This window comes from Silene latifolia, chromosome X (assembly GCF_048544455.1).
Source record: "Silene latifolia isolate original U9 population chromosome X, ASM4854445v1, whole genome shotgun sequence".
Taxonomy (NCBI): Eukaryota; Viridiplantae; Streptophyta; class Magnoliopsida; order Caryophyllales; family Caryophyllaceae; genus Silene; species Silene latifolia.
The window spans coordinates 323,539,736-323,560,199 of record NC_133537.1 but is presented as its reverse complement, the minus strand read 5'-3'; the positions used below and the strand labels follow the sequence as shown (position 1 = coordinate 323,560,199).

Sequence of the window (20,464 nt, the reverse complement as noted above, 5' to 3'; positions counted from 1 at the left end):
CCCAGCTATCCCATACGCGGCATATCATACCTGCTCAATAACTCCTCACCACTCCCGAATGGATCACCACAGTTTTTAAAACATTTAAACGGGGTCAGTACTAATTACACGATACAAACCAACATGAAGCAAATACCAAGCAGCTCAATCAACACATCAATCCCCAGTCTCCATCATCAATCTCCACACAATGACTACACACTAAAGTGTGTAGCCACGCTGAGTACCCATCGCAACAGTACTCCACACCGCCATGGGGGATCGCGGCCGTTCCCACCTAAGCCCCGCTCATTTCATCGAGTGATAAACCCATGTTCCTTAATGTGCACATCCCTCCCGTGGCGGGTTCCACAGAAGGCGAATCAAGGCGTGAAGCCACTCCCGCAAGTGACTCCACTCGATCGGGGGACGCACCCAAAAAACACGACAGATAAACAAGAAACCACAACATAAAATCAACAATCGTCTGAAACAATCCACAATATGAAATCACAACCGTCTGAATCAATCAACAATATAAAATTACAACCGTCTGAATCAATCAACAATCACTAACTACAGCACAATCACTACACACATCATGTAACTAATACTGAGTAGGGAAACCCTACACGGAATGCAATCACTATTCGAGACGATCTAGCAAATTGTCTCAAAATCTTTCTTCTATGAACCCTCCTCCTATACACATATTCATACAATCACTACCACAACAATATAATCATAAAACCCCCAATTCCCAAATTAGGGTTTAACCAAAACTACCCAAATGCTATAAAAATGATACGTAAGACTTACCCTTGACGCAAGGATCACAATTATATCAAGAACGAATGAAACCGACTCCTCTAGCTCCGGGATTTGTCAATAAAGCGGAAGAACAAGGCAACGTAGGATGAATTCTCTCTTTATCAGTAGATTAGGTTTGCAAAAGTGTTTAGGAAGATGACGAAAAGTTATTAAATATTAATCCGCCTTATTAACAAAACCCGTCAAATATCACCCAAAGACCGACTTACTCGATCGAGTAAGTCTCGTACTCGATCGAGTGCCACTTACTCGATCGAGTGCCAAGGCTACTCGATCGAGTACCCTACAGGCAGACTACTGTTTCGTTACTCAACATACTTACTCGACAGAGTAAGCCCCACTCGGTAGAGTACCCCAAGACTCGTAATACCGTAATATTACAGTCTTCCCTCCTTAAAAAGAACTTCGTCCCCGAAGTTCAAACCATACATAAAAACAAACCTACCAACTTGACTAAGACACAACAACGCAACTCAGAACTCAAAACAAAACCTCACCCTATAACACATGAACTCTTAACACCAACTCCACCAACTATACTTACCTCCACAACATGTCTCACGATATCGTATCAACTACATTATATCTCTCTCGACACTAACTCCATACACTACTGCTAGCTCCGTAACATATCATCCACTAGAAAATCCAATATCAAAATACTCATAACATCAAGCGGAATGTTACATTCTACCACCCTTAAAAGGAACTTCGTTCTCGAAGTTTACTCACACTCATAACATCATCATTCAACTGTCAACACTATTGAAATATTCTCTCATTCCTAAACATCGAACTACTACAAGCACGGTCATGACCTTTAATAAAATCAAAACAAATATCCGTCCTTTATGCTACACCAACACTCTACTTCCAATTATACTACCATATGCACAATCATCAAAATCTCTTTTATCGCATCCTACTCCTCTTAAGATAAATGTTACATCCTCGTAACTCACTAATACTAAATTCTAGCTATATCTTCTCATTATCCCCATCACAACCGCATGTCAAAGATAACCACCTATAATCTGAACACTCGCCATGCATAAATCTAAGGCTCTCTTACTTAAACAATTCTCATACTTCAATTCACTCGTCACACCACCTAACCTATACCTCAAAATCTTTAGCTTAACCAAAACTTCAATTGTTCCCTATTACTGCCAAAACGACATAATCCTCTATACATGCACCTATCTCCATACTCATAACTCACGATTCACAATTATTACATACACTCACACTAGATTCTCAAGTTCTTTTCTTTCATTACCGCAAAACTCATACATAACTTAACATGACACTAATTCCCAACACCCTACACTCACTGTCTCAACGAAAGATTATGAACCACCTGCAGCTTTCAGATCATTACCACACTTGCCATGACTATGTGCACCTATGCCTCATCTACAACAAGATCAAATGTACTGTAACAACTTCTGACAACTGTGTCACATCAACAGAATATCACTATACCATGACAACAACGAAGACATATACAACTCTCTTTCATATCATACGCTACCCTCATTCCCAAACTGGTAAGAAACATCAACAAACAAAACAACAGTCTACATGTTCAACCAAAACTCACAAGTAACAGCAGCAAACAAAACAACAATCTATGTTTAACTGGTATGTACTTTCGAAAACTCGTATCATAATCATCTCGCCTACTCCACCACAACCGGTGACGGCATCGCAACACCGCCACCAACAGCCGCATCGCAGCGCGAAAACACCCGTATCACAACACGAAGTACCGTGCCCGGATTACCACCCGAGGCACAACAACCACATCGATAGCCATCACAACTTACACAATCCCATAAACACTGACTCGGAAATAACTTTTCGGACAAGAAAACTTACTCAAATCCACTTTACTAAATCACAACGCAACATATTATATGAATAAACGGATAAGCACCTCATGAACATCATCCCTACCATTTCACGGAATACACATGTATTATAAATACACACACAATTATAACTAACCATGCCAGATCAATCGAACTATTACCATTTTTAAACATCATTCCATTAGGTTACCGCATCCAACATATATTACAGAACATTCAGATAACAACTTTATGTCTATCACACCATACCACTTATCGTGAGGTCGGAACCTCACACAAACGTTTAGATACATCATAAACCCATAATCACATCCAACTAGTCAATCCTGATCACGTAAGTTACCATCTGATAAAGGTTACCTCTCGCCTGAGCTTAACTCGTACGCCCCTCATAACACATCTTTCCATTCGCATAACCAGCACCTTCTACCATACATAACCATACAACTAACACTCATTACGAGAAACCGCCTCCTAAGACTACATCTTATACCTCCTCACAACCATACATAACAATTCGGTCTCTACAAAATCAACCTCTTTAGAATTGCCATCTTTCCTATTTATCATCACCCTTAACCACTAGTGACAACACCTCCACACTACCACCGTTCGTACATCAAACTTCTTACACTCATCTCTAAACATCACAGTTTCTTTCCAATCTTTGGTTATCATCCTAAATAACGAACATCAAATACATCAACAAAAATCATCTCAACACTATTTCCAATTCCATCCTTAATTGTATCGTCACCCGACTCACTACCAAGATCTCATATCGTGCAAATTCTTTACCCAACTTTTACTTTACTTAATTCCTCGAAACTCATGATTATCATGTCGTCCTGGAACTCCTATATAATTGTTAACTCAAATCCTCATGATAGTATCATACATCTCGACGATTCCTTACTTTTATATCACATAACTCCGGTGAACATTTTCTTAGTTTTACTCCCCTCATTCTTTTCTTTTTACACTCGACAAAAGCAATTAACCATTCAACTCCTTATTACCTCTTACCTAACTCTTTAATGATCCGGTTACCTTCTCATTGCTCCAAAACTCACATCTCATTATTTCATATCGACATCATATAACTCCTTATTACCATAAATATTCTCTTATTATGCTATCACTCACCCTTGCCACCAATCCATCCATAGAATCAACGTTTACTTGTTCAAACAATTGCATCTTCCTTTTTACATCTTTAGAAATCAAAATTCATTTTATACCGTTAATTGCCCAAGGAAATCACACATTGGTTTCACCTCTTGATAACACAGATTCCCAAACTCACTCACTATCTGCAAATCCACGTCGCGACATGTCTCCATTAAGTTCATTATATACCACTCTTCTCAATTCCTCTAAAACGACCTTTCACTACATATATTCTTAACCCACACGATTCCTAACCATCTACCTCCATAATTCCTTACACATCTCAAGTTGCCACCATCCACATCCTTCATTTCAATCTTTTCATTCTCACGTTCCATAAACTCACATTATCCCTTGCCCACATTCAATTACTTTTACATTACTCAACACACAATCATATCACTCATCTCATTTCACAAAACATGCTTCATGCCTTAATAAACCTTACCAATCTTCCTTTTCTTTTCCCACTACCTACTACAATTACATATAACTCATGTCCTCCCACCGAACTCATACTCGCCACAGGTGTCACTCCTTACGTCATAAGATTGGGTAACTTACGCATCAGGACCAATACATACGTAAACCAATGCATAACGAAGTAAAATAACACATTTGAATCAAACATAATATGCAACGAAGTCAAAAGATAGGCATATGACCCAAAACAGGGGTCACTAGATCGAGTAGAGGCCACTCGATCGAGTAAGTGACTTACTCGATCGAGTAGGTGAAGGTCAGAAGCACGTAAAACAAATTACCAGGGCTACTCGATCGAGTAAGGGATACTAGATCGAGTACCAAGGTGCACTCGATCGAGTGAGGGCCACTCGATCGAGTACCCTACGCATTTCTCAGCATTGTCCAGTTTTCGTAAAACGGTCACAACTCACTCGTTTCTTGGCCGTTTTGGGCGTGTGACCTATCGTTAGAATAGTAAAAGAACAAGCTATCACATCCAATTGGAATCACATTAAAATCATTTATGCATCTCAAGTTATAACAGTTTAAAGACAACCTCTCTATAATCGAAAACACAACTACTTGATTTTACTTCCAAACAACTTAAACGACAACAAGGTAAACAAAACAACTCGATGCTCATAAAACCAGTATCCCTAACCACATGTTACTATCTTCAAAAGCCAAGCAACAACATCCATTATGCGCATGCATCATTCAATTTACCAAGCATGTATTACCTACATGTTTTTTTATTCTATAACTTTACGTAAACAAAATCACAAATATATAACATCAAGTCTCCTATTCACATGTTACTAGCATAACAACATTATAAAATCTCTTCCATCATATAACATGCTTTATCAAAAATTATATTATCATGCAACAATTATCATCTTTTTTCACCAATTATTCATGCTCTTACTCAAACTTTCAGCTATATAAACTCGTACAACAATACCAACAACATATATGTATACATAACTCTATGTATAACTCAAATCAAACAAATTTTCTTTCCGTATTTCTATAATGCCATATCGTAAAACAACTATCATGTTTTCAATCAATAATGTATAACATCACTTCATTATCATCTTTCTCTACACATTCCCCATTCTCCACATACATACATCCACCAATTTATACCACACTTTGCTACAAAGATACACAATTCACAAGATAAACACATAGCGATCCCGACTCATATCCCATGGTGACCGGTTCAAAATTGTAGGGCGAGTTTGCGACTTTAGGACGTCTCCCAAGTCTTTGCATTAGCTCCTACAACTTCTACCACGGGTTCATTTTAATTAGACTCCCTAGATTCATTAGATTCATTGGTTACAGGTTTCAGGATCGTCGCTCTGATACCACTTTGTGACACCCCCATACTCCAAGTGCCTTACCAGGACCACTTAAGGTATAAGAACGTCACCATCTCGGTTACCCGAGGCAATGATAATCAAATGAGAATGACGAAACATAATTTAAATAACAATATAGTTTAAAGTGATTACATGATCAAAACCAAAACTGTTAAACTGAAATACAAGATTCTTAGACGATCTACTGCTAAAACTATCAAAGCTATAAAACATCGTCTGACACAGCGGAAGACTTCTAACTGCCACGTGATGACTCATCCCAGCTATCCATACGCGTCATATCATACCTGCTCAATAACTGCTCATCACCCCCGAATGGATCACCACAGTTTTTAAAACATTTAAACGGGGTCAGTACTAATTACACGATACAAACCAACATGAAGCAAACACCAAGCAGCTCAATCAACACATCAATCCCCAGTCTCCATCATCAATCTCCACACAACTGACTACACACTAAAGTGTTTAGCCCTGCCAGAGTACCCATCGCAACAGGTACTCCACACCGCCAGTGGGGGACCGCAGCCGTTCCCACCTAAGCCCTGCTCATCTCATCGAGCGATAACCCCATGTTCCTTAATGTGCACATCCCTCATGTGGCGGGTTCTACAGGAGGCGAATCAAGGGCGTGAAGCCACTCCCGCAAGTGACTCCACTCAGCCAGGGACGCACCTCGAAAAACACAGACAGATAAACAGTAACCACAACACAAAATCAACAACCGTCTGAAACAATCCACAATATGAAATCACAACCGTCTGAATCAATCAACAATATAAAATTACAACCGTCTGAATCAATCAACAATCACTAACTACAGCACAATCACCACACACATCATGTAACTAATACTGAGTAGGGAAACCCTACCTGGAATGCAATCACTATTCAGACGATCTAGCAGCTGTCTCAAAATCTTTCTTCTATGAACCCTCCTCCTATACACATATTCATACAATCACTACCACAACAATATAATCATAAAACCCCCAATTCCCAAATTAGGGTTTAACCAAAACTACACAAATGCTATAAAAATGATACGTAAGACTTACCCTTGACGCAAGGATCACAATGATATTAAGAACGAATGAAACCGACTCCTCTAGCTCCGGGATTTGTCAATAAAGCGGAAGAACAAGACAACGTAGGATGAATTCTCTCTTTATCAGTAGATTAGGTTTGCAAAAGTGTTTAGGAAGATGACGAAAAGTTATTAAATATTAATCCGCCTTATTAACAAAACCCGTCAAATATCACCCAAAGACCGACTTACTCGATCGAGTAAGTCTCGTACTCGATCGAGTGCCACTTACTCGATCGAGTGCCAAGGCTACTCGATCGAGTACCTTACAGGCAGACTATTGTTTCGTTACTCAAACATACTTACTCGACAGAGTAAGTTCCACTCGGTAGAGTACCCAAAGACTCGTAATACCGTATTATTACAATGGTAGGGTTTATGTTATGAGTTAGGTAAAGAGAAAAAAGATAAGAGAAAAGCTCATTGGTCATCCTAGGCCCAAAACTTAAATTGAGTCTATTTTTCACTAAACTACGTCTCAAACCTACTACAAACTTAAAGACGGATATTTTTGTCAACATTAATATTATTATACATGTAAAGCAACATAAACGGGTTTAAAATATAAATAGAATAATAAAATGGCTAATTAAATTATAAATGCCAAAACGGAAAATTCGCGGGTGTTACAGTATTCGCACTAGTAGAAAAAGTCCTATTGACATCGCCACAAAGACATCGGTTTTCTTTGAAACGATGTAAATGTTCATGAATAACATCGGTTCTTACAAAACCCGATGTAAAATGTGTACATATTTTTTTCCTTACATCGGTTATTTTAAAAAAACGATGTACAAAAATATTTGTGCGATCGGTTTCAAATAAACAATGTAAAAAGGGTATCATAAACATCGGTTTTAAACAACGATGTAAAAGCATTCTTATTAACTACCTCTCCTCTTCACACAACCCTTCATTTTCTCAAATAACATGTTGCTCTCATCCTCATCTCACCATCACCCTCTCCCCAACACCCTTACCCTCAACCACCACAGCGTCACAGTCGACCACCGCCGCCATCACCATCCCGCACCACCACAGACGCACAAACCATTTATACCACCCTATATCTCGTGCCTTACATATGGTGTGACGTCCCTTCACTTCTGCAAATCGCTCGCCTTCTATGATTAGGGTTTTGATTTAATGAGCTTCTACATTTTTGGCATTCATTTCTTCTTCTCTTTCTCCCTTTTCTGGAAAATATGTCTTCCTCTTTTTCTAAATTAAGGTTTCCCTTTCAATTTCATTTGCATTTTAATTCCTGTTATTTCTGCAATTCTTCTAATTTTATGGCTACTGCTATGATTCTCTAATGTTTCTGGATTGAACCCTTTCGAAAAAAAAATGATCATACTAGTGCTTTGGGCGTTCTTAGTGTTTGCTCTGAATCTATGAAAATTGAAATTCACAAACACTGATAAAGGATATACGAATTAAAAGGACTTATGTTGCTTTTAATGGCGAAAGATATGTAGTGCAGTCGTAGAGAAATATAGGCGGGAAGATTTTTAACGGAAAGATAGAAGGATTTGTTGAGATAATATTCCTATTTATTAGGAAGTTGTTCTGATACAAAAATCTTATTTCATTGGCTTAATAAGCGCCCCATGGCACTTTTTATCATTTTTCTAATTGTATTTTGTATGCATTGATCATGTACATGTCTTGACTCTCGATTTCGTCTGAACTTTGCCCTCACGTTGTACAATCATTGGCAAGGCAGTTACAATCAAGCCCCCTGTTAAAGTTGTGTCTATTCTATAATGTGATTGAGATGATAGTTGTTTAGACGATGATTCATGTTAACCTCTAACATAATTTTCCTCTGATTTTTAGTGGTCCCTCATGAAGTCTCTCCCAAAAGTACCAACGGCAGTGGGCGTACTCCTCCTTCCAAGTTTTCCTCATTTTATGGTCGTTCGGATTTTTCCAGCCATTCGAACTTTTACAATGTTAGTGGGCCAATGGATACTTTGGCAATGTTGGGTGCTTTAACATTGATCCTTACTGCATTTGGTGTTACCTCAGACCATTTACACCATTTGTATGAGGTTTTCTTAAATCTGATTGAACATGTTTTTTTTTTGACAAAGGGAACATCTAATATAAATGAAAGGTTACACTTGTATCCTTTTCTAAGATTTAAAAGAGCCCATAATCTAGCCCAAAGAGCCATTGTTATGAAAACTCACTCTTGATAATTGTCAAAAAAAATATATATATATATAAATGAAAGGAACTGTTCAGGTACATTATGGAGGGGGATCGTGATTAAGGGTTGTACATGCCGAAATAAAGTCTAACGTACACAAATCGATTACAAAAGAAGGGGCATTAGCCCAATTAAACCGACCATTACAATAACTAAAGTCTTTGATGGAATATTTAGCAATTGCATTCGCTACTTTGTTGGCCGATCTCTTCTCAAAAACAAGCTTTAAATGAGGCGAGACCTTTAATTTTTCCTTACAATCAAGAATGATGTTAGTAAAAGGACCACAAGAGGGGTCCGTCTTCGAAATGGCATTAACGGCATTAATACAATCAGAAGCAATCACAAAATTGTTAGTGGACCGAATAGCAAAACGCAACCCTTCTCTAATTGCAAGCACCTCGCAAATGGATGGGTTAGGGGCGACCAAACGGGAAGACCAACCCCAAATCCAAGAACCAATACTATTCCTAACAATACACCCATAACTAGTATAAGGGAGGGAGGGGGAGAAAGCCGCATCTACATTGATCTTAGACCAGTCATGCGGGGGAGGGGCCCAGCTACAAGGAGAGTAAGGGGCAGAAGGACACGGAACAAGGGACAATGGTGAGGGCTGGGCATGATGGTTGGCAGAGACCCACGAAGAGGCTTGGGAGGAGATGGTGATAAAGAGGCTGGACGAGGAAGTCGGCAGGGGGGGTAGAAGAAAAGATAACATCACAACGTCTGAGCCAAAGTCGCCAGACAATGAAGGTAAAAAAGGTAGATCACTAGCAAGACTACAGTCTCGGAGAATGTGGAGGGAAGATTCAGATAGAGAGGGGCTATCACAAGGGGTGCAATGGGGAGAGGGAAGGATGGATCTCCTATGAAGGATAAGGTTATGTGAAAGTTTGTTCCACCACACCAACCATAAAAAGATCTTGATCTTTGGTTGGGTTGGCAAGTCCCAAAGCCAAAGCATATCAACGGAGAAGGAAAGGGGGCGTTGAAAGTGCTTAGTTAGGGAAGAGTAAGTGGCGCCTAAAGAGAATTTATTCTTAGGGGCAAGGGAGGTGGAGTGGATATCACGTCTATCAGAGGAAGGAAGAGGTATGGTGAGAATGGCTTTAGAGATAAAATCAGAAAGAATGAAATCAAGAGAGTCAAGGGACAATTGTTCATTAGAAATGATGGAGCATAGCATAGCGTTGGAAGAGTTAGGGTAAAGAGGCCTAGATATGACATGCCTAAGAGGTCCAAGGCTAGACCATGGATCATTCCGCATAAGTGTATGGACGACCCGTTACCTATGGACCAAATAATATGGTTTTTGAGAATTGGCCAGCCAATGCCAACACTCTTCAAGATATGGGAACCATACCTAAAGCGGGTGGTGGAAGAGGCTAAATACTTACTTGTAATAGCTCGGGAGGCTAAGGATGTTCTGTCAAAGAGAAGCTTCCAACTGAGTTTGGTAGAGAAGGCGTCATTAAGAGGACGGGAAGCTTTGATCCCTAAACCACCTAGGGCTAAAGGTTGGGTCACGAGATCCCAATTTGAGAGGTGAAGCTTGTTTGAGGAGTGGCCGGACCAAATAAAGGATCGAGTAAGTTTATCAATATCGAGAAGGATAGCAGACGGTAGACGGATGTATTGCATGGAGTGGAAAGAGATGACATTTAAGGTGGATTTGATTAGACAAAGTCTCCCAACTCTAGAGAGGAAACGGGTTTTCCAACTGGCGAGTTTAGATTGAATGGTATCAATAATGGGCTGGAGGTCTGCTCATTTAGGCCGGACCAATGATTGAACATGGGTTTAAGGGTTGGAAAATAGGTGTTATTATTCTAGTAATAGTGGTCGGGTTTGGTATGCTTTTGTGGATCCTTACTTGGCTTGTCATGAGGTATGTGAGGCGGCCCTCACGTCCTCAGCAGCCTTGACCCTAGCTCATCATGTAAATTGGAGTTTCTTCTTGCTCTTCTAGATTGTAGCTTGTGCATTATTGCTGGCAATTAGTATAAGGAAACTGTTAATCGTTCTCAAATTTCTCTCTTCTGATTACATGCTGTTGTTTGGTATTCAGTAGTCAGTACATTGCATATTTGCAACAAAGTCTATAGGTTACCAAATAAGCAACAAAAAAAATAAAATCAAGAAATGGCCTATGATTACTTTTGTTGGTGTAAATCTTAGATATAACAAGTATAGCTAAAATAGGTAACATGAATAAGTCGTATTATACACATCAATGGGATTTCATCCTAAGTTATGAATCTGTTTTAGAACCAACAATTTTGCTTGGTTGAAGTCGATAATTCCGTACCATTATTTACCTTTGTAAATTTCACTTGTGTAATACGGAGTATTTTAGGTGATATGACGCTATTTTCAAACGAGTTGATTGCTTTAGTCTCTTGTTATAGGGATTACATGCACTTTTTCAGTCATTTAATTTCGTAAATAATGTCCTTTAGATTGAAGTATATGATAAAGATGGATTTTTATTACTGTAGTTTATTGGAGATTTAGTATTTTCGATTAAATTTTTGATCTTTTTAGGTTACGATTAAGTTATATTGATTTTGGAGCAGATTGTGGTAGTTGGTGAATTGGATAGATTAAAGTTTTGAACTTTATAGTTTATATAAAGTTTAATTGAATTGGCAGCAAAATGTATAATACCTCAGATATTCGAGTTGTTGGGTACTCTATCGAATAAGCTTACTCTGTCGTGTAAGTCAGTTTTGCGTTCTGGATAGTGTTCTGCTTCGTAGTTACTCGATCGAGTAAGGGCAACTCGATCGAGTACGTTAGTTACTCGATCGAGTAAGTCGCGTTTTACGGGTTTTCAGTCTGGTTTGATAGTAATGCGTGAAGAATATATAAAGTTATTTCGACAGTTCGTTTCACTTTTTACTTTTATTCTCTAAACCTTTCACAAAAGAAAACAACGACGTTCATTCTCTTCACTCTTTCCTATAAAATCAAGGCTAGTGTTTGTTGGATGTCCGAGATCGTCATACCTTTGAGATCGTCATCTTGTGGGTAAGATCCCTATATTGTTTTTATGTCAGATAGTTAATGTTGTTTAAACCCTAATTGGGTGATTTGGGGATTTTGGGGAGTATTATGTGATAGATTTGTGATTATTGATTATAGGAGGCGATTTTGTAGATGAGCCTTTTTTATCCGCTGCATTGATTGTTGGTGATTTCGTCTCAGGTAGGGTTTCCCTACTCAGTTGACTGTTTAAATAAGTATAAGATGGCATGATTGTGATGTTGGCATGATTATTATTATTATAGTACTTTGGATTTGGCATGTTTATATTAGTATTGTGGATTGGTTGTTTGTTTGTCTGTGGTTCGTGAGGTGTGCCCTCGGGTGAGTGGAGTCGCTTGCGGGAGTGGCTTCACGCCCCTGAGTCGCCCCTTGTGGTTCCCGTCACAAGGGGGGGTGCACATTAATGGATATGGGTTATTCACTCTATGGTGTTGAGCGGAGCTTAGGTGGTACGGCTGCGGTCCCCACTGACGGTGTGAAATATCTGTTGCGATGGATATTCTGGCAGAGCTAGACACTTTAGTGTGTAGTCACATGATTGGTGATAAGATGGGGTTGGAGGAATGTGATTGTGTAATTGGATGTTGTTGTTATTATTGCTTATCTTGTTTATTCAGTAACTGACCTCGTTTAAATGTTTTGAAAACTGTGGTGATTCATTCGGGGATGGTGAGCAGTTGATTAGCATGTATTACTTTGGAGTACGCGCGGGATCTAGCTGGGGATGGAGTCATCACATGTCGAGTCTTTAGTCTTCCGCTATGTTTTGTTAAGACAATTTTACTTTAGTTGGTTTTCAGTTTTGAGACAGTTGTATTTTACATTTCAGTTTTAGTTTGTGATGAATGCACATTAAACTTTATTACTTAAAGCACGTTTCTTTATGGTCTACTTTGATTACCATGCCTCGGGTAACCGAGATGGTAACCGGGATTGGGTGTCCGATTAAAGGGCTTCCCAATACGTACCTTCACCTCTTACTCAGAAACTTTGGATAGTGGACGACCTTATCCAGGGCGAACGAGAGTCATTCTAGCGATAGAATGCTAAAGAGGGACGGTTCCTTATCTTTAGTACCTATGTCAAGCACCCCTTTTTACCTTAATTGACCTAGGTATAAAGTGGACTCGAACGCTTTCCAGGCATCCCATAATTGCTTGGTGGCGACTCCGAACATCTCTAACATTGTTTCGAGACCCTTGCCGAGACGAAACGGACCGATCTAAAATGATCTGATCAAAAGCATTTAATACGCCGTCGAGCGTGACTTTCCGACTGCTGCACGTTCACAGATTGGCCTGGCGTATAGGTAGGCCCATGTCCACAAAGTGTAGATTTAGAAATATCACTCGAAGAAGAGCACATGGCCTCCCTTGAAATGGACCATGAATTTACGTGTTTTATGTCTTAGGGCTTATTCGGATGAGGGGGGTGGGTCCATTTAAAACACATAATCCAGCCTCTTATTCTTAAGTGTCGTCGACTTGTGTGTTAGTTAAGTTTCTCTATAGATTGTTGTACAAGGGACTTGATTGTCCATTGGTGTTGGAATTGATCGCCATATATACCAAGTTATCTATGAACATAATTCTGCTATAAGACCGTCTCACAAAGAAACCAACTTCATTACTCATAAACTAAACGGCGAATATCAAGTATTAATGGATTGGATTGGTGTTATATCAAAAGGACTAATCAGATTATACATGAAATTGAGTAAAGTGGTTGGAAGGTGCGATGAGATGAAGACAATTCAAATTTTAGATGTTGGGCCGAACAATTTGGATTGAGTAACAATGTCACTGCAGCCCATTAATTACAAAACTCACGCTTTTTGCATTTTAAAAACTCACAAATTCTCAAGTAAGACGGAATTATCAGTCTTAAGCATAAAACGAGTCAAATACTTTAAATAAGACAAAATTGAAATGTTTAGGGAATAACAAGATATTTGTCATATCTATACAAATGAGATATTATTTGGCCCGTTTAACCTTAAGACGGATATTTGTCACTATTTTTTTTCTTTTTCCATTTGTGTCAAAGGACACACAAGACTAGTACAATACACAAGTAAACAGATATTTGAACTTGGGGTATATCTATCACAAGAGCTGTGTCTTAACCACTAGATTAAGACGTCTATGGTCCACTCAAGATTTTTATAACAGCGGACAAATAACTTCGACTAGCATCCCAGCAGCTTTGCTTCGACGGAGATAAGACGAAGAAGAGGAAGGCCTAATCTGAGGTGCTATTCACGGCAAGCATCTTAGTCTCCACATCTTCAGCATCTTCGGTCATCCCTTTGGCATTGTATGCTTGTATCATGGTTGCAAAGGTTATATTATTTGGCTCACACTTGTTTTCCTTCATTTCCGAGTATAACTCTTTCATCTTCTCAATGTTGCCACTCCGGCCATAGGCGCTTATCACACAATTAAAATACGGCGTGTCTAAAACTATATTCGAGTTCTGAACTTGCCTGAGAATGGAATCCACCTTGTAGAATTTCCCAGCTTTACTGTAAGCATTGACAAGGCTGCAGTAGGTTATGGTATTTGGTTTCATGCCTTGATGCTTCATTTTCAGAAAAAATTCGTCCATCTCCACAATATTACCAGCTCGTCCATATACATCGAGAATAGTATTGAAAGTCACAACTGTTGGCGAAAAGCACCTTTTCTTCATAAAGTCTAGAACCGATTCCATTTTCTCATACATTCGAGCTTTCCCATATGATCGGATCAAGATATTAAAGGTCCTCACGTCAGGGCTAATCCCCATTACCTGAAATTCTTCATACCAACTCTCCATTTTCTTGATTTGACCACAGTTCCCATATGCCCATATGAACGAGTTTAACGTAAAAACATCCGGATGACATTTACCAGTTTCCATCATCTCTGACAAAAGACTCTCCATTTCATCCAACAATTCACCCTTGCCATATCCATCTATAACAGTGTTATACGTAACAGTACTGCATTCTATCCCTAGGTATGACATCTCATTGAGAATTTGATTTACAAGATCAAAACGACGGTACTTAGCACAGCAGTTCAGTAGTATTGAATAAGTATGAACATCAGGTTTACAGTCATATACGGACTTCATGTCATCGACAATGGCTAATGCTTGATCAAAAAGACCACATAGACCATAAGCATTCACGAGTGCAGTAAAAACATCAACAGCAGGCTTAACCCCATCAGACAGCATCACCTCAAAAAGCAACCCAGCCTGTTCCGCCTTTCTACATTTTCCAAGCATCATTATAAGCTTTGTGTATGTTTGGCTTCTTGGTTCGTACCAATGCTGTTTCCGAAGTAGCCCAAATATCTACAATTTGGATATCATCCTTTGTAAGTCTCTAAACTCATGCGAAATGTCAATCTAAGCACTGAAGCGCCTATCACAATTTCCGACAATGAGGCAATCTCTTTCGAGCACTGAAGGCAAATTAATGGGAAGACCCTATGGCCCTACCCAAGTTCCCAAGTTCAGAAATTTAAATTCCCAAAATTCCCAAGAGTGACACCTAATCACTTGTGTAAGAAATACGAACTTTTATCACTCGAAACAACCAACTTTGTTACAGACAGCTTATAACTACCAGTCTACCCTCAGGTCCTTTAAAGCTTCAAAAACATAATGGCAAAATATGATGGGTTCGACTCCTATCCGCCCGGTATCCTCGACCATTTGTTTATCTTTAATTAAAATACTACTCGACAAAATAGAAAAAGTCGATAAACAGCAGCAAATGAGTGACTGACCTTAAGAGCAGACTCCCATCTGAACTGCCTAACTGCCTCATCCAAAGCTTCAAGAACAGCTTTAGGCCATAAATTATTGTACTTGTTAGACCTTGATTTCTTCTCAATAGCTTTAATGGCTTCTTGGGTCCATACAAGCTTAGACAATTCTCTCTTTGTGTTTTTCTGAGCCCCCTTCGGCACTATCGCTGCTGTTTTCTTCGCCGATACACGAAACCCGGATAACAGTTGTTGTTTATCTCGCTTTCCTTCGTTCAGGCATTTCATCAAACAGGTGGTGGGTGTTACAGAGGATGAAAGCCAGCGTATGTCAGCTGTTTCTATGTGTAACAACGCTTCCATTTATTTATGACAGTAATAATTCTTTGATTTTGTGCGGAAAATTAATACTAGTTGGGATGTGCAGGTGCAGTGCTCTGTTACTGTTAGAGTGTTAGTTATCTTCACATATATGAGGAAGTGGGTCCTGTACAAATGAGAGGCTGCCATCTTTAGATTTTTCGTAAATTAATTATGGTTCAAGATGATAATATCCGTCTTAAACTTTAAACATGTCAAATAAGGTAGATGGAATAAAATGAGGATACCTAGGGAGTTGGGACTAACAAAGATGGCTATTTGTCCGATGTATAATACTCCCTTCCATCTATAAAGCGTCTTGCTTGTGACGGCTGTGAAGGCACTCTCACAAAAGGAAAGGAGACAATTGGGCACCTTTGCGTCTTCCCCACTCACCTCTCATGGGTATTTTGTGAGAGGAAATGGTATCCGTCACAAGTTTGTGACGGATATCTCCGTCTTCAATGAGATTTTGTGTTCCATCTATATCAAATGTTACCTTTGACTTTATTACGCTTGTTGAGCCACATTTTGCAACGTGAATATCTATAGTTACGCATTATTAAAAATTATAAAAACTTGATATTTTTATAGCATTCATGACGATGAATCAAATAAAATCTCGCATGACTATGTTTTTTCTTGTACATCACTAATAATAGTAAATATTCTCTGCAATCATGAATAGTGTCAAAAAGTCAAATGTAACTTTTGGTTTGGATAGGAGGGAGTATAATATATGTAAGTAGAAGCATATTTTTTTGCGAGAAATGGATCTAAATTATATCTCGAGTACAAACTATTAATGATTGCTAATATCGGGATAAATAGGTGATTTTAGAACCGCTTCAAGTATACAATTGTCTTAAATACGACAAAATGTAGAATGTCTAGGAAATGACAAGAATCTTATCTCGTATGTCTATAAGGGGTTGTATTTAACCCGTTTCATCTTTAGGACGATTATGGCCGTCTTAGAAAGGCCAATTGGAAGTACATAATCTAGCGTTAATGTGCATACTTGATTCAACCTCAAAGCAAGCAAATCATCATTTTACAAGTAAAACGAATATGTGGGAAACCCGTAAATTACACCAGGAAAGTACAGTAAAGAGGCAATCAGACAAATTGAGAATAATAACCCCAGCATAGGTAGTTAGGTACTGTGCATGAGACTGTCACCAGGTTGAGATTCGTCGAAGATTGCATGGTATTCTAACTTAAGGCGGGCTTCCGAACGAGGAAAAAATACACGGGCGTGAAAATCTTTCTCCGCCATAATTCCGGTAAATTATCATTGAGGTATAGGACAGAAAAGAGATCATCAGATGTGTTATTCCGGGCGTAAATAACAGGCAGAACATCATCAGATGTGCTATTCACTCTCTGTTTATTCCAGCAACACATTACAACACCAACATACCAATTATACCAATCCTAAAACCCTAACTCTCCCTATTCTCTCTCTTTGACAATGCCGCCTCTTCTTCTTTTTCATTGTAACTAATCTGGTTTTCTCATTCCCTCACTTCCTCTCCTGCTGTATTCTCTATTTTTCCTTTATTAATGTCGAAAAAAAATCCTCTTTTATATTATTCTGATCTTCATGGTTACATTGTTCAAGATACGGAGGATGGGTTTGATGGTTGTGATGTTGATCCTTCTGCGTTGTTCAAGATCGAATATAATGAAGTACTTAATCAATCCTTTTGTCTGCAATATTCACTACATAAGAACAAGGTTAGGTGACCTGTTTCCTTCTTTTTTTTTTAGATCTATTATGAATACGAGATTATTGCTGCTGGGATTTTTTCTGGAATTTTTTATTGATATTACGTGTATTTAGATTCGTAATTTGATGTTTCGTGCCTTAAAATCGGAATTTTGATGAAAGATTGATTGATTTTTGGTGAATATGTTGATAATATACGAGGAATTAAGGAACTACGAAGTTAATATTCGGCATTTTCAGCATTTTGATAATATCAATTGTGCGCTTTTTTTAGTTTATGTTGATTGATGATGATATTACGCTTGTTTAGATTCTTAGTTATACTGTTATCTGCAGAAAAATCGGAATTTGATGAAAGATTGATTGATTTATTTACTTCGTGTAGAGTTTTTCTAAATCTATAAAATTAGATTATCAGAAAAGTGGTCTTTTTTTCTAGATCTATTATGAATACGAAAAGTTTTTGTGTGACTTTATTTTTTGTACAGTATTAATGTCGTGACTTGTTTTTTTGTTGCATGCAAATTAAAGGCGAAAAAGAGAAAGAAGGAGGACGAAGAGGAAGATAACCAGAAAGAGTCTTTGAAAGAAATAAAAGAGATCGGTAATGACATGGAGGAGAAAGGGAGTCGGGTTGAAGAGACGGAGTTTGATTCACCTACTCATAGCTCCCTAGATCCGGTTGATTTAGGTTGTTATGTTGAAGAGATGGAGTTTGATGAACACGATGAATATGTGGGGATAGTCGTCTCTGGTATTGGTATACTTCTGAATTACTTACTTTTACTGTTATTTTCATAATTTCAGTTGAACAATACTGTATAATGCTGCTGGGATTTGTCTGCTGTTAGTTTAACTGTGCTTGCTCTCTTTTTTGTTTACAATGACTGTATAGAGTTAAAAAAAACCCAAGTCTAACACATTGAGATCTGGTGAATTTGGTGGTTGTTGTGTTAAACTAACGTTGAAACCATTTGAGTTAGTTGGTTGCCATTAAAAAGTCAAGGTCATTACCCTCTATATGTGGCTTTGCATTGTCCTGCTGGATGATGATTTCCTTGCTCATTGATGCTGGCCATTTACTGTGAATGGCTGGGATCACCTTATTTATTAGCATGTCCTTAGTCACTTGTTTGTTTATTGAAGCCACTGATTTGGTTTCAAGAGTTCCAGCAGGTCTGTTTTTTGACCTCCTTTTAGCTGGATCTTGGAAAGTAAATGGAAATATCCCTATTTTACCATCAAACAAAAGGTTACCATCTCCATCATAAATGGGTCTTGAAAGCTATGACCATAAACATGACTTTAGTGATGAAACTTTTGCTTTGACAATGTCTATAAGGATCAATTTCTTCACTCAATAGAAAAAACTTAGCTCCATCTTGTGAGATATAGAACCATTTCTCATCAATATGGACTATATTTCCCATGTCCTTAAACTTCAAAGAGTTTGATATTCTATCATAACTTAACTTTGAAAGTGAAAATATCAACCTGTTGAACATGTTCTCATCAGTCAGACTTGAGTGCAATGCTGATGTATGGCTTCGAACTTTACCTTGTTTAACCCAATTGAAAATTGTTGTTGCTGAGACACCAATTGCTTCACCAAATGCATGTAGTGATCCCCTTTCTCCCATTGGTGTAGCTAATATTCTGTCTATTGGTACTTCAAGTGTTTCCCTCCCTTTTTTACCCTTAATTCTGGAATTCAGTTGCAAAGAATCACCATTTTCTCTTTGACGTTTAGCAACCCTCCATACTTCAAAGATTGTTTTCCTGTCTACTTGATATTTTGCTGAAAGGAAGTTCATTGAACCTCTTATTGGCTTGCCATCCTTGCTATTCTCGAATAAATAGCATCTTATTCTATGTCTATCATCATTTGATAGATTTGGACCTCGCATTTTTTTATTAATGTTGGTAAGTGTATTCTGTTTTACTCGTATTACAGCTTTTTTATTGATGATATTTGATGCGTGCATTTTATATAGACTTTTACGGTCTCTTTTGGCACGCATTTCTATGTATTTGAGTGATATTATGTCACTTTATACCCCGAATAGTCTACTTTGGTCTGCTTTGCATTATTTGCAGTGTACGAACCTAATGACGGAAATCACCTATTTGCGATCCTCCAAGCTTGCTTAAGAGAGTTGGCGCGAAACTTTACCATCTTGAGACGCGTGAAGGCATCCAAAGGATTAGGAGAACACACAAGAAGTCAAGAACCCCTCGATCGAGATGTCCTGTTCTCGATCGAGTGAATGCAAAAGTGAAGGCCTCGATCGAGATGTCCTGTTCTCGATCGAGGGAGATACTTAGGGAAAGCTCTCGATCGAGCAACTGTGGAGTTCGATCGAGAGGCCACGCACTGATGGGCTTTAATTCGATTGTGTTGTTATTTTATAACGCTTTATTTCTTTGCTATTTTTCTTATAAATAGGCAAGGAATACTAGAGACCTAATTATCACATTCTAGACGTAGGACGGAGACTGTTGCTTTAGTTTTTGGATCGGAAGTACTTTTCATCGCCATTTCTCAATTTTT

At 38.5% G+C, this 20,464-nt stretch overlaps 2 protein-coding genes across 2 annotated transcripts; both read right to left on the bottom strand.

Moving 5' to 3' along the window:
- Positions 1 to 13,946: 13,946 nt before the first annotated feature.
- LOC141618127 (pentatricopeptide repeat-containing protein At3g53170-like) lies at positions 13,947 to 16,284 on the bottom strand. The gene is made up of 2 exons (XM_074435239.1): positions 15,843 to 16,284; positions 13,947 to 15,405 (listed from the first exon to the last, which is right to left on the bottom strand). Exons 1-2 carry the CDS (start codon positions 16,182 to 16,184, stop codon positions 14,305 to 14,307), a joined length of 1,443 nt encoding a protein of 480 aa, XP_074291340.1. The 5' UTR covers positions 16,185 to 16,284; the 3' UTR covers positions 13,947 to 14,304.
- A 2,608-nt stretch (positions 16,285 to 18,892) lies between these two features.
- Positions 18,893 to 19,820, bottom strand: LOC141620722 (uncharacterized). Its single transcript, XM_074437522.1, has 2 exons — positions 19,232 to 19,820; positions 18,893 to 19,143 (listed from the first exon to the last, which is right to left on the bottom strand). The coding sequence occupies exons 1-2, from the start codon at positions 19,818 to 19,820 to the stop codon at positions 18,893 to 18,895; spliced, it is 840 nt and encodes a 279-aa protein (XP_074293623.1).
- Between the last annotated feature and the right edge of the window lie 644 nt (positions 19,821 to 20,464).

Excerpts from the sequence above, each read along its gene's own strand:
- LOC141618127 (XM_074435239.1), bottom strand. The coding sequence starts at position 16,184 with ATGGAAGCGTTGTTACACATAGAAACAGCTGACATACGCTGGCTTTCA. Across the intron at positions 15,406-15,842 it reads GATGGGAGTCTGCTCTTAAG|ATATTTGGGCTACTTCGGAA; the intron begins GTCAGTCACTCA and ends TCCAAATTGTAG.
- LOC141620722 (XM_074437522.1), bottom strand. The coding sequence starts at position 19,820 with ATGCGAGGTCCAAATCTATCAAATGATGATAGACATAGAATAAGATGC. Across the intron at positions 19,144-19,231 it reads TAGACATTGTCAAAGCAAAA|GGATATTTCCATTTACTTTC; the intron begins GTTTCATCACTA and ends ATGGTAAAATAG.